At 64.8% G+C, this 13,223-nt stretch overlaps 2 protein-coding genes across 12 annotated transcripts; both read right to left on the bottom strand.

Moving 5' to 3' along the window:
* Positions 1–8,776: 8,776 nt before the first annotated feature.
* On the bottom strand, positions 8,777–12,435 carry TMEM250 (transmembrane protein 250). Of its 11 annotated transcripts, XR_003523896.1 has the most exons (5): positions 11,946–12,250; positions 10,518–11,052; positions 9,693–9,905; positions 9,076–9,168; positions 8,945–8,974 (listed from the first exon to the last, which is right to left on the bottom strand). XR_003523896.1 is itself a non-coding variant. In XM_027616864.2 (4 exons), the coding sequence occupies exons 2-4, from the start codon at positions 11,000–11,002 to the stop codon at positions 8,950–8,952; spliced, it is 603 nt and encodes a 200-aa protein (XP_027472665.1). In that variant the 5' UTR covers positions 11,003–11,052; positions 11,946–12,250; the 3' UTR covers positions 8,778–8,949. The 11 variants fall into 11 exon arrangements, 8 of the variants coding, with proteins under 8 accessions (XP_027472662.1, XP_027472661.1, XP_027472659.1 ...); XM_027616864.2 differs by lacking the exon at positions 9,693–9,905 and having other exon boundaries at positions 8,778–8,974; XR_003523897.1 differs by lacking the exon at positions 9,076–9,168 and having other exon boundaries at positions 8,840–8,974.
* LOC113934209 (translation initiation factor IF-2-like) lies at positions 11,191–12,048 on the bottom strand. The gene is made up of 3 exons (XM_027614722.1): positions 11,523–12,048; positions 11,341–11,420; positions 11,191–11,232 (listed from the first exon to the last, which is right to left on the bottom strand). The coding sequence occupies exons 1-3, from the start codon at positions 12,046–12,048 to the stop codon at positions 11,191–11,193; spliced, it is 648 nt and encodes a 215-aa protein (XP_027470523.1).
* Positions 12,436–13,223: the final 788 nt, after the last annotated feature.

Below are 13,223 nucleotides of genomic sequence, written 5' to 3'. Positions count from 1 at the left end.
CCTCCCCGTGGGCTGGGGGCCGTCCCTCACCGTGGGCTCCCCGCTCAGCCCTACTGCTCTGGGAGCCATTGCTCAGTGGCCATGCCCCTTGATGGGCACATCCTTTCTGAGGAGCTGTACATGGTGCTGGGTGTACCCCTTCCAAGCCCTCACCAGCCGTGTCCCTGCTCCTGCGCCCACGGCAGGCATGGCCTGACCCTGAGATGGGGCCTCTGGAAATGGCGTGGGGCCTGGGGCCAGGGCGGTGGTTGGGGGGGTTCTGTGGGACAGCCCGGGTGTAACTCTACTCCCCCTTCCCGCCCCCACTGCCATTCTGGCTCCCAGGAGAACCAAGTCCTCTGCTCTGTGTCCCCAGTCCTGCAAAGGGCCTTGCTCAGAGGGGCAGGACAGAGGAGGGCCCCAGGGCTCTACTCTCCGACCCTGGCCCAAATGAGACTCCAGGGCTCGGGCAGACAGGAGGGGGAGCCCTGGCCTGCAGCTGGTCATCGAGAAGGGTGGCCCTGAGCTGGTAGGAGGGCCAACTGATCAAGCTCCTGATGTCACCCCATGTGGCCGTCCAGGGGAGGGCCCTCCTGCTAATAACCTCACCTCCAAGGAAGAGTCGAAATGGCTGTGCACTGTCCCCCTTCCCTGCCTGGGTGGGTCATGTGGCCCATGGGGTCCCCTTAGATGGCCACAGTCTGGGCTCCCCCAGGGAAGGAAGCCAAGAGTGACAGATGGACGGACAGCCCTGGCCCCTGGAGGACCCAACCGTCTGCTCTGGGTGGTGCTTGGGGCTGCAGGGTGGACCACAGCCCCAGTCCCGGCTGGCCATGGCCATTATCCTTGTCATCTGTCCCTTGTCCTGGGAAATTCTGGGTGAGGACCTGGTGGCTCAAATTTGGGCTAGCCGAATGAGGTGGTCAGCCTAGGGGAAGGGCCAGAGCGGGCCTTTTGGTCACCAGGTGTGGCCTTAACTCAGACCTAGGCTTTGTGCTAACGGACAAGTCCCCGTGGCAGCTGGAGCCCCAGCCCCACCAGCGAACTCCCACCCCACAGCCCTGTGTCTGCTGGGTCCCGGGACCTTCAAGCAGGGAACTAGGTGCTTATGACACCATTGGGAAGCCAGGCTTCCAGGAATGCGTCCCGGAACATTCCAGAGCACTTTGTGAAGGGGCTGGTACCTCTATGCAATGCGGGGGGCATCAGCAGGGACACTGGCTTCAATTTCGCAGGCCGCAGTGCAGGGTCAGGAAGCCAGCACCGCCCAACACTGCACCCCTGCGCACCCCTGACCTCACCTGCCAGGAGCCCAGGAATACATCTCAGGGAGGGCAGCCAACAAGGTCGCGCCCGCCCTGCATTTGGAATGACACACCAGGGGAGCCAGGGGCAGAGCCCCTACCGGACTCACAGCGAGAGCAAAGGAAGAGTGAAGGTGCGTGAGGGTGCAGGGCCCTGGCCCCCACCCCAGCCAGGGCTTCTCCTGAGCGGGAGCGCACCTGGCTCCAGGTAGGTGTGTGAGCAGGTATGGACCTCTCCTTGACCACCTACAAAGCTGCCCAGGGGAGGGATTTGCCCAGAGCCTTTTGCTGAAGGGCCGAACAGACCTCGGGGTTTAATACTATTTGTCGTGTAACCCACCTCTCCTTCAAAACCCCAGGAAGAGCCCGCTCATCATCAGGGTGTTAATTCTCGTGACTGGAACATGTCTGCAATCCAGGCCAGAGGTTCCTAAACTTCCCTGAGAGGTGGTGGCCACGCTGGACAGCTGCCCACCCTGGCAGGGGCGGCCTCCCTGGTTAGCATCAGCACACAGACCCCACTCCAGGCTCGAAGGGGCACCAGGAGCTCAGTGCTGGGTCCATGGCTCGCCCACCTCCCACTTACTGGCTTGCAGACCAACCCTCGGCCCCGTGGTTGCACCGAGGGTGGGTCCTCCTTTAGCCGCTGGGGAGACTGCGGGAGCTGCCCTGGAGATGAAGACTTGCTCACCTGGCCCCCAGACTCCTGAAAAGCCCTCCTCTGAGGGCAGCCTTGGTTTCCCCCGGACCACCTCCTGTAGCCGGGAACACCAGCCCGAAGGCCTCAGAGCTGACGGGCCAGCCGTTCTTGGGCAGGGCAAGGCAGGGCAGGGCAGGGCAGGGCAGGGCTGGACAGAGGAGCGTGTGTGGGCTGGGGCACCCGCTGCCGCGTGCTGCCGAGCGGTGAGCTCCGGCCGGGCCTCCACAGGGGCTGGTGGGCAGATGCAGCGGCCAGAGCAAGGGCTGCCTGGGACCCTGCGGCCCCAGGGGGTCTGCCGTGCCCCGGGGCCATCTGAGGCCGCGCCCTGCAGCCCGGGGACATCTGTGAGTCCTCGGAGGCCAGCTTGGGTCCCTTCCACAGAAGGAAACTGGGTGAATATTTTGGTTTCGCAGCAGCGGCTGCGGAACCCGTGGTTCTCTGTGCGAGTGAATTAGGGCAGCACCGCATCGGCTTCCGTGTGCCTCCCCTCAGTTTAAATTGGATGCTCCGATCTTCTGCTTCTTTTGTCCTAAATTTCTCTCCAACATTTTGTGCAGCTGTTAAGCTCCCGAGAAGGCTGAGGGGTGGGTGGCTGGGTGCCCCACCCCCTCCCAGGAGGGATGGCAGAGCCTGGCCAGTCACGCCAGGGTGGGCACAGCAGCTGGGGGTATTCTGTGCCCCCCACAAGCTACAGGTGAGAGCTGGGCACACACTGGCTGGGGTGGAGGGCTGGGGACCCCCGCCGAGTCAAGGGCAGGCGCTCCAGGGCCAGGTCCTGGGTGGCATGCTACCTTCCCAGGAGAAGTCAGCAAAGGGCAGGCACCTATCCCCGTGGACACTGCCGGAGGGAAACGTCCTGCCTATGAGGCTGAGCTTGCGGGGGGCGCTGAGTGGCCCTGGACGCAGTCTTTCAAAAAGTGAGCGTCAGGCCCTCGGGGCACAAGGAACAACGTGCTGTCATCCGAATGTGTTTCCTCGGGGGCCTGGATGGCTCAGTCCGCTAAGCTTCGGCTCAGGTTGTGATCTCAGCCTCATGGGATTGAGCCCCGCGTCGGGCTCCACGCTCAGTACGAGTGTGCTTGATTCTCCCTCTCCCTCTCCCTCTGCCCCTTCACCCTACGTGCGCATGATCTCTCTCTCTCAAATAATGAATACATCTTAAAAAAAAAATGTGTGTGTCCCCCCCCAGAGTCATGTGTTGAAACCTAACCCCACCGGAGGTGAAGGTGTTAGGACGCCCTTGGGAGGGGAGCAGGTCGCGGGGTCGAGCCGCAGGAGAGGGACCCCAGGGGCTCCCGCACCCCTCCTGCCGCCTGAGGATGCAGCGAGAAGTCTCGTCTGTGAACCGGGGAGCGGCCTCGCCGGACACGGACTCTGTGGTCGCCGGGATCCTGGGCGAGCAGCCCCCTGAGCTGTGGTCGTGGGCCCGTGGGCGGTGCTCCGTTAGAGCCACTGGGTTGGCCTGAGATAGGACAGCCCCTCCACCCCCCCCACCCCACAACTATGTGAGCGAGCCGCGCCCCAGAGAAGGTCTGCTAACCTGCCCCTGAGGTCAAGACCAGGAATGGGTCTGGGCACAAAGGGCAGAAGGCATGTCCCCTCCCCCAGGCAGGGCTGCAGCCTCGGCCCCTGGCTTCCAGCACCTTCGCCTGGAGAGGGCCACCTGGAGCTCTGGCCCACTGAGGTAGTCTGGGCACGTTCTGGAGCCATCCCTGCCCCCCGCAGTTCTCACCGGGAGGAAACGCCAGCCCTGGGCTACCTTCCCCTTCTGGGAAGAGCTGTGTCCAGCAGCTCTGTCCATTCCAGACTGTGAGTCTGGCCGCTCTCGCCTTCCTCTCCCGTGTCTCACAGGAAAAGCTGGTCCTGGAGAGGAGCAAACACCCGCACAGCGCAGCATCTAAGAAACAAGTCCCTTCATGCGATCAGCTCCGTGATCACCTGACCCAAGCGCGCGGGGGGAAGGTGATCGGAGCAAGCATGCCCTTCGGCTCTCTCCAGCGGGGTGTTTCCGAGGCGGGAACACGGGGATAATGGCACTGGGGGCTTCCCTCCCTTCCGTCTGAGAGCGCCTAGAGGGAGCAGCGGGGCAGGGAGGCGGGGCCAGCACCAGTCCGCCCTGCCCTGCCCGCTCTCGGGGTGAACAGGGGCGGGACTCAAAACTTCGGGTGGTGGAAAACACGCATGCATCATGCACACATGTGAGCGCACACGCAGGCCCGCACACGCGCACCCCAGCGGCTTGGCGGGGGGAGGGGTGGCAGGTCCAAGGGGGCTGCAGCTGCCCCGAGGGGCGCCACACAGGTGGTGCCGAGAGCAGGCCGAACCAGCTCCAGGCTGAGGCATCAGGAGGATCCTCGTGCCGCACCCAGGGAGCCGGGAACACAGAGACGGGGTGATCGAAGCACAATCTGAAAAACATACAAATAATTCCTGTGACCATTAAGTCAGGATGTTGTTGTAAATAACGAATTCACATTTAAAACTCAGATTTATATCGTCTGAGGGCTGCCTCTGCCCTGTGTGGGCAGGCAGGGCATGGAGGCCCCGTTGGCTCTGAAACGTGAAGGGCAGGTCGGGGGCTGGGCAGCATTCCAGTCCTGGAGGAGGAGAGCCTGGGGGCCGGGGGACAATAGAGCAGGGGTGCGGCTGGGCCACTGCAAAGATCAGGAAACCCACTGTCTCTGCTCACCTGAGTCGGCACGTGGGCAGAAACATCCCCACCAGTGGGGCACGGGGGTCAGGGTGGGGCCTGGGTTGCATGTGGGGGGCTCCCTGGGAGGACCCCGGACTGTGTCTCCCTGTCTACTGACCCCAGTCAGGGCAGGAAGGGCACCACTCCCCGCCCATCCGAGAAAGCGGCATCCACGGCAAAAGCGCCACAACGTCTGCTGGGTGCACCTGGAAGGAAAGGGCCCCCCTGGGCTCCAGGTGACCTGGAGTGACCCCCGTGGCAGGGACACACCTCCTAGGAGGCCACCTCACTGCTCCTCTCCCATGACATCACGGTCAGCCCGGACTGATTGATTTCCGCATGAATATTCATGCGGCATTGCAGCCAGGATGAGCCATTAATATTCTCCGGAAGCAGAATGGAGCACCGGTCTCCTCCTTGCGGAATGAATGGCGGTCAACGCGCAGCAGATGGGAGGTGGCTGTGCGCTTTTCAGGCATGCACATGGGCCTTCGGGGCTCTTGTCTGAAGACACGCTCCCACTGACTGACTGGGGAGGCTGGGGCGGGAGTGCCCCCTCCGGAGGGATGCCCACTTCCGGGTGGGGTGCCCCAGGCCCTGCCCTGCTCAACCACAGGGACCTCCCCACCCAGCGACCTATAAACTAGTCTCCCTCTCCTGCGCCTTCTGGTGGCCTCTCTCCTGCCCTGCCAGACTCACCGCCCCGGCTCCAGGCCCACGGCGCTCCCCACCCTTCCCCAGGTGCTTGCCTCATGCCGACGGGCACCCTGAGGAAGGGCCCACTCCTCAAGGGCCGCACCCTCCTGGGCCCGGGTCTACCCTCAGCGCCTACCCCAGCCACCTGTCTCTCTGGGCTTCTCCCACCAGTTAAGAGGCCAACCCAACCCACGCTGGGCCCTAGGAGGTTCCGGCCCATGCCCCGCCCGGCTCTGGCCCAGGCTGCTTCCACCAGCGCAGCCCGTCCCCAGCCCAGGGCTCAGGGTCAGCGTCCAGTCCCAGGTCAGGGAGGCAGGTGACGTGGCTGAACTGGCCAACGGCGGAGGAGGTCTGCCCGACCTGGGCTCCTGTGCTGGTGGCCCGGAGTGGTGTGCTGGCCTCTCTTGGATAGGGCACACCACGCACCCTCCCGCAGGCCCTCCCCCCCACCCCCGGCACCAGCGCAGGGGCGGCCACACAGAGAGCGCCACAGCCACTCTGCGAGAGGCCCCGGGTGACACAGCTGCCAGCAAGCCTGGGCACGGTGCCCGCTGGGGCGGGGGGAGGGGCGCAGCCCACGAGCCGCTGAATCAGCGCTCTCCTGTCCTCCCTGTGTCCTCTCTGGGCAAGGATGCTGGTGAGGCGGGGCGCTCCCTCTTCTGGGAGCTGTTAGGGAGGCGGCCAGACTGCTGGGGTTTCTGGAAAGTGGCTCCTGGGTGCAGCCTGGTGCAGAGCGGCAGGCCAGCCTCGAGGGGACAGGGGCGCTGGCCGTCTAGAGGGGCTGGCCCAGAGAGGCCCTTTCCCAGCAGCAGCTGCGAGGGAGAAAGGAGAAGCACTGGCCCCTGCAGAGGGAAGGAAGCTCGCTCAGGCCCAGAAAGGGCTGAATCAGCACCGAGCGCCTGCCGTCGGCCGGCTTCCTCCTCCAATCACACGCTGGAAGCCACAGGGACCTCTCAAGGTCAGGGACCATCAGTATCTGAGCAGCCGGCCCCAGCAGACCGCCCTGTCCTCCGCAGTAGCACTGGGGGTCACCCTCTGGTCAGAGCTGGGGTGCACCTGCCCATCGTCCGGGGGTGGGCGTGCCCCTCCCCCACGGCCCCTTGGCAGGCTGCCCCCACTGCGGGGGGAGGGGACAGGGGACCGGGAAAGACACAGAGGTCCGACCGCCCGTCGAGGTGTGACCTCCTCAGGGGCAGCCAGAAGTGCCCGTAGGACCAGAGAGGGCATCTTCTGAGATGCCGCGTCCACCCCGCCCGGGGCCTGCACAGCCAGACTTTCTCAAATAAAGCTCTAGTTTCTGGAAGTTCCCAAAGCACCACCCCTCCTCGCCATCGCCCCCCTGCTGGCTGATTTCCCTCCCCACGGACAGCTCCTCACACCCTCCATGCTGGCCACGGAGGGGTCAGGCTGTGGGAGGCCCTCAGAGTGCATAGGTGTGGCCACTGAGGCTTTTCCTCCTGCCTCCCCAGCACCCGGCTCTGCCTGCAGGGACACAGCGCCTCCCCTCTTTGCTCAAGGGAAGTGCTTCTCCCCTTCCGCCTCCCCGGCTCCCTCCCTCTCTGCCCCCTTCTGCCTTGACCCTGACCTCTGACCCAGCCTAACCCTGACAGGACCATCCTCCTGCCAGGCCAGGAGACCTCCCGGCGCCCCCCAGCTCCCCACCCCCACCTCCCAAATCGAGGACCCACTTGCCACCACCTGCAGACCCTTCCAGGCACTCTCCTCCCTCTTGGGCCCATCCTCACCCACCTCGGGTCCTGCGCGAGCAGCAGGGGCCCTCCTTGCCCTCCCAGCTCCCTGGGTCTGACTCACCGGCTGTCCCAGGTCACCTCCTGCCCGGACCCTGCCTTGAAGGCTGCCTGGGCCGTTTGCGGGGAGGGAGGCAGCAGGAACCACTTGGGCCTGGTGGCTTTGTAAGGATGAATCCTGCTTCCTAAACCAGCTCCAGCTCCTGGCATTTGCCGGCACGGCCCTGGGACCTGCGCTCAGGCCGGGTTTTGTCCTGTCCAGACCCCCAGCCCCTGCCTCCTCACAGCACACGGAAGCCTCCAGGCCTGTAGGTCATTCCATTTTCCTGACGACGTGAGCCCATAATGAGCAAATACTCTGCTCTAAATAAGACATTTCAGCAGAATGCCCGAAATGCCCCCTTGTGCTGCCCTGAGGCCAAGACCCCTCTCTGGGTGGCAGCGTCCTGACGGCAACCTCAGATCCCCCCCTGCTCTCCCACTGCTTGGCCCACAGCACGTTGTCTTTGAAGATGGGGACCAGCAGACGGGGGGCGGGGGGCGGCGCGAGGTTACTTCAGCCCCGGAGGTGGGAGCTGGCAGGAGGCCCCTGGAGGAGGGCTCGTGCTCACCTCAAACAAGAAACAGCCGGGGAGGCGGGCGAACTCAAGGCTCTGGCGTGGTGAGGGCCACCCGGGACAGCCGGCTGGGCCACTGCCACCCACGCCTAGAGGCACGTGCACTGAGCTCACCCCGGCCCCAAGAACGGGCAGTGCCACCCTGGCGGCACGAACTGCACCTCCTGAGCTGCCTCTGCCGCTTTTGGGGACTTCACCAACTCTGCCACCAAAAGCTAAACCCCAAAACGACTTGGACTGTTTTCTTCTGAGAAAACACCCAGTTCCACAAAGTCCGAGAAATGGCAGACCGGCTGCCTTTCCGTGGCACTTTCTGGCCAGCGTGGCAGCGTGCAGGGGCATTGCCGTCAGCAGCGAGGACCAGGAGTGTCCCTGCACGGGAGCTCGGAGACCTTTACAAAATAAAGATACTAAGTAATAACGTGTCTCTCGTTTTTCCAAGTGTGTTCGGTTCAACAGGAACCACAACTTTGGTTTTCAGCCACTGTCTTCTCGGCACACGCGTATCTTCCCCTGAAACGGAGCTCAGGCTGTACGCTTGGTTCTGTGACCTAGTTCCTGGCCCCGGGGACTTCGCCAGGACCCGCTGCCGGCACGGCCATGCTCTCCCTGCCGTCCTGACTGAGCCCCTGGCCGCGAGGTCAAGGTGGGCCCCCTGAAGCCCAGCATGTCCACTCCTTCCCTGGTGTCACGGGTGCCTGCTTTAAAGCGTCCCTGATTTGGGGGCCCCTGGGTGGCTCAGTTGGTTAAGCATCTGCCTTCGCTCAGGTCATGATCCCGGGGTCCTGGGATCGAGCCCCACATCGGGCTCCCTGCTCCGCGGGGAGTCTGCTTTTTTCCTCTGCCTGCCGCTCCCCCTGCTTGTGCTCTCTCACTCACTCTCTCTCAAAATAAATAAAATCTTAAAAAATAAATAAATAAATAAAGCGGTCCTTCCCAATTTTACCTGGGACAGACGCCTTCTATGGCATTTTTGGTTGGTTAGACCCTTAGAGAAAGAATAAAGTTTTTGAGCTTTAAGCAATCACTTCATCAACGTGTTAAAAAAATAAGTTTAATGCAGGTGGCTCATTTCATAAAGAATATAACAGGCACTCGACACACCGATCATCTTTGTGTTCAACGTGCCAGTTCCTCACGCGGCCGCAACGACATTCAAGGTGGCACGGCCAGACCCCTCCTGCCATCCTGACGGCGTGGACAGGTGTCCACCTCAGTGACGGGAGCTTTGGGGGAATCTGAGTTAACACAAAACAAAACTTTTAGGAAACAGCATGATTTAGTGCAAAATATTCTCTGGGGCGCTGAGGAGGGGGATCCACGCAGGTCGACTCCCCACCTGCCGTCCAGGGACAGACTCAGCACGAGAAAGAACTTCACCCAAGGAGCCTTCCCACTGTCCCCAAGTCGACAATCACTGGATAGAAGCTGGCTACAAATCAAAAACCATGGTTTACAGCCAAGCTTTTTTTGCTTTCTCTACCTGATTTGGGTTCTTCTTCCCATGGCACCAACTTCTGAAAGCTCCCCTGGCCACTGGGCTGCCTGGCCATGCGGGGTCATAGGGGCCACTGCCCATGCCCGGGGGTGGGGTAGGGACAACTCAGGATGAGGTGGGGGTCTGTCACCCCCAGGATGGGGCTGTGTCCTGTCCCCAGTCTATGCCTGTTGTCCCAGCACAATTATTCAAAGCAGCTTCACACCTGCCGAGGAGACCCACGGTGACTACTGAGCCACCGGGCCACCCTCTCCTCCTCTGACAAAGAAGCAAAGGGTCTGCGCAAGACACGGGCCCCCGGCTGGACCAACAGGCCCTTTGCTCTTTCCGGCCCCACATTCAGTTCTGCCTGTCGCTCCGCAGCTGCTCCAAGAGCCCCAGGGCAGGAACACGGGCAGCCCGCCCTGGTGCACACGCACACCCCTCCGCAGTGCTCCTTCAACAGAAGCGTGGCTTACGTTTCCGTGGCGCACACGCAGAGGCTGTGGCGCTTCTCCTCAAGACCTCTGACGTCAGCTCCCAAAACGCACGTTTCAATTCTAGCCACATCCCTCAAAGGAAGAGAGGCCAAAGCTCCACTCCCCCCCACCAGCCAGGAAGGAGTTAAGGTGCCTCCTCACAAATCCACGCTTGAAGGGACTATGGCATCCAGCTTGACGTTTTCAACAAACCTGCCCCAGAGAAAGACAGATCTGCCTTGCACTCCGGGCTGGCCCCTGGCCTGGGAACCTGCCAAGGCTGCCCCTGACTCCCACTGGACTGCATCTAAGCAAACCAACATGGCCCTGAAGCCTGGCCTGGGACTCAGGGCGGCAGATGGAGGGCCCGTGAGCTGTGCCAGGACTTGGGTGGCCCAGGGCAGTGATCAGCTTCATCGCGGTGGGGTCCATCAGCCAGGTGAGCCTGACACTTCCCTAAGGCTGGGGCAGAGGCCGTGTGGCTGGCCAGGAGGAGGGACACAGAGGCTCTCCAAGAGCAGACAGGGCCAACGGGGCCTCACCCTGGCCAGCCTGGAAAAGTGAGGGCCGGTGGCCAGTGAGGCGCTGTACCTACATGAACACAAGGAGTGTCGGAGCAGAAAACTAGCAGCAGAGGGGGCGCCAGCGTCCCCTTCGCAGAACAGTCTCGGCACCCGCGCCCAGACCCACGGCCAGAGGCGGACGGTCTGCAGACCCATCCGCAAGACGGGCTGGGAAGAGCAGAATCCTGACCTACTCCCTCAAGAACAGAACAGGGCCGCAATAAACAAACCCCAGAGCCCGGGGCCCACGGGTGGCCCTCACATGTCCACGAAGACCATGAAGCACCAGCCCAGGCCCCCCACGAGCAGCACAGTCACTCGGATGCCGTAGATGAGCAACTCGTTGAGGAGGCGGAAATCCACGCGCCGGCGACCCAGCAGCAGCAGCAGCACCGACAGCTTCAGCTGGAAGCGCAGCAGGACGCGCACGCCCAGGTACTGCAGGCAGAAGAGCGTGGCCAGCGCGCCCCACAGCGTGGCCGTGAAGAGGCTGCAGCTGAAGTAGAGCAGGAAGCGGATGAAGCCATACAGCCAGCGCGCCCGGATGTACACGTCGAAGTTGTTGTACTTCGTGCGCGCCAGGCGGGAGGTGCGCGCCGGCCCGCAGGCTGCGTGCAGGCAGGTGGTATGCGGGCCGTGGAAGGAGCGCACCCGCCGCGGGATGGGCATGACCGGCATTGGGGCCCGGGCAGTGGTGCTAGCTTGGGGCAGCAGTGGTGTCCAGGCAGTGGTCAGCATAGGCGTCATGGGCACCTAGGCCTGGAAGCCAGCAGCTGAGCCCTGGGGGATGCAGCGGCCTGCAGGAAAGTGAGAGAGAGGAGCTGTGGCAGGTGCCCCCGTTCTGGGACATCAGCCAGCCCCGGGCCACACTGAAACCAATCCCACTCTTCACGTGCCCCAGGGCTGCTCCTGCCACAAGCACGACTGAGGACACTTCAAAGGCGCAGGACACAGACGGAGGAGTTCCCTTCAGCATCCTGGAGAGCCAAGTGCGGCAGACCAGACAGCGGGGTCCCGCGTCACCTGCTGAGCCTGAGCCCTGGCGCTGTGGCTCCCTAGGAGTAACCTGCCGCAGCTTGGCTCACCCTCCCATCCCCGCCCTGCCGGACAGGGCCGCCCGCAGCGCTGGGCTCCCGCGGGTGCTGGGGGAAGCTGGTGACCACGCCTGGCAGGCAGATGCCACATCACAGGCCTACAGACTGGGTGCCAGGAAAGGAGAAACACCCAGTGGCTCTCTGGTGAGAGAAGTAACTCGTGGGTGGGAAACCCTGCAGGTACAGGATGTGTAAAAGCAGGGCAGTCGAGTGGATTACGGGCTCTGGGGACACATCACACGGGCCTGGGCCAGGGGCGCGCCACGGGGGACCCCGGGGTCGCGGGGGCGGAGGCCGGGCGTGTCCAGCCCTCCCGGCAGGCTCGGGCAGAACCTGGTCTGACAGCTCCGAGCGGCTCCGCGCGCTTGCCTCGGTCCGGCCCGCACCTCCGGGCCAGGTCTGCAGGACCCCCGCATGGCTCCCTGCCGTCGCGTCCCGCCCACCCCGCGCCCGCCGCCGCCGCCGCCGCGCACGGCCCCCCAGCGTCCGCGCCGCGGGCTCCCGGGGCGGGCAGGAGGCGAGCACCGGCAAGGGCCCGCGAGCCCGGGCACACGGTGGCCGCCCGCCACCCCGGGGCAGGCCCGCCCGCCGCTCACCAGGTGCCCTCTCCGCGCCGGCGCCGGGGGAGGCCGGCGGTGCGGGCGGCCGGGCCTGCGGGCCCGCCCGGCACACGGGGCTCCAGGAGCAGGGCGGCCGCATGGTGCCCACGGCGCGGCGGCTGCGAGGCCCGGCCGCTCACGCGTCCCCGCCCGAGGCCGCCCCTAAGGGCCCGGGGTTCGTGCGCCCGGCAGCCGGCAGCGTTTGGCCCAGCGTGGGAGCCGTAGCGCCGTCCCTCTGCGGCCACCGTAGGGCTTCCCTCCCGCCCCTCCGCCCGCGCCGACACGGAAAGCACCTCCCTTCCCCCCCGGCTCGGAGCCGACTCTGAGCGGCCGGAACTCGACACTTCCCCAGGGCGTGCGTGCTTACGTGCCTGCGTGCGCGCGCGGTCCTTAGCGCTGCCGCCCGTCGCCTCGTCCCGCGTACGCCGCCGGCCGCTCAGGCCGCCTTGCGCAGGCGCACGTTGTGGCCCTGCGCGTGCGGACCACGGGCAGCCCCTCCGCGCACGCGCCGCGGCGCCCTCACGTGTCCGCGAGCCGCGGGGCTGCCGCCGCCGGTGGGGGCCGAGCGGGTGGAGCGCCGGGGAGGTGGGGGCCGGCCGACTGCTGCCGCCGCGCCCTGGGGTTGCCCCTTCCCGGGACAATGAGGAGTCGGTGCGGGCTGGTTAAAGGGTTTCAGCCCGGCTGGGTGTCAGGATCGCGGAGACACTGGGTTCCGGGTCGCTCCCTCGGGGACGCGGCTCCCTGTGGCCCGGAGGCTGGAGGCCAGCCGCTCAGCCACCCTTCCCCGGCCGGCGCCGGGACGCTGCCCTCCTCCGGGCTGGCCGCCAGTCTGTCCCTCCGCGCGGCCCGCCTGCCGCCTCCCCAGCCCTCACCGCATGTCCCCCCAGCGCTGACCACGGCCCCCGGCACACCCGACCCCGGGCCCCCCGGCCGCCGCACCCCATCCCTGCTTCGTGGCTCGTGTGGTCCTGGCTTTTCTGCGCGCGGCCCTCTGCGGAGGAGGATCCGGCAGGGTCCGGATGCAGAAGGAGCAGGAGCGCTTTGAAAAGTCCAGAGCAGCTGTGAAGGGACAGCAGAAGGTGGGGGACGAGGAGGCGGAAATGCAGCCTCTTTTTGCAGGCTGGGTTTCCGCAGCAGCTCCCTGCCCCGTAGTCGGGCCTGCGGTGGTGGTTTTCCGCTGCAGCCCCCTGTCCAGCCCTCTCCCCCTTGGGACGCCCCAGACAGGCCCCCTCCTTAGCTCTGTGGGGAGCCCCCGTTGCTCTCGTGCGGGCCTGG

Source organism: Zalophus californianus, chromosome 13 (genome assembly GCF_009762305.2).
Source record: "Zalophus californianus isolate mZalCal1 chromosome 13, mZalCal1.pri.v2, whole genome shotgun sequence".
In the NCBI taxonomy this organism is placed as follows: domain Eukaryota; kingdom Metazoa; phylum Chordata; class Mammalia; order Carnivora; family Otariidae; genus Zalophus; species Zalophus californianus.
Note: the sequence above shows the minus strand (reverse complement) of the source record. Positions and strands in the feature narration are given on the sequence as shown.

Bases quoted from the DNA above. Each gene is read 5' to 3' on its own strand.
- TMEM250 (XM_027616861.1), bottom strand. From the start codon at position 11,002: ATGACGCCTATGCTGACCACTGCCTGGACACCACTGCTGCCCCAAGCT. The intron at 9,169-10,517 runs GTGAGGGCCACC...TTTGATTTGTAG, and splicing joins TTCATGGTCTTCGTGGACAT to CCAGCTTCTATCCAGTGATT.
- LOC113934209 (XM_027614722.1), bottom strand. From the start codon at position 12,048: ATGCGGCCGCCCTGCTCCTGGAGCCCCGTGTGCCGGGCGGGCCCGCAG. The intron at 11,421-11,522 runs GTTTCCCACCCA...TCTGCCTGCCAG, and splicing joins ACACATCCTGTACCTGCAGG to GCGTGGTCACCAGCTTCCCC. The intron at 11,233-11,340 runs GTGAGCCAAGCT...TTGGCTCTCCAG, and splicing joins GGCAGGGCGGGGATGGGAGG to GATGCTGAAGGGAACTCCTC.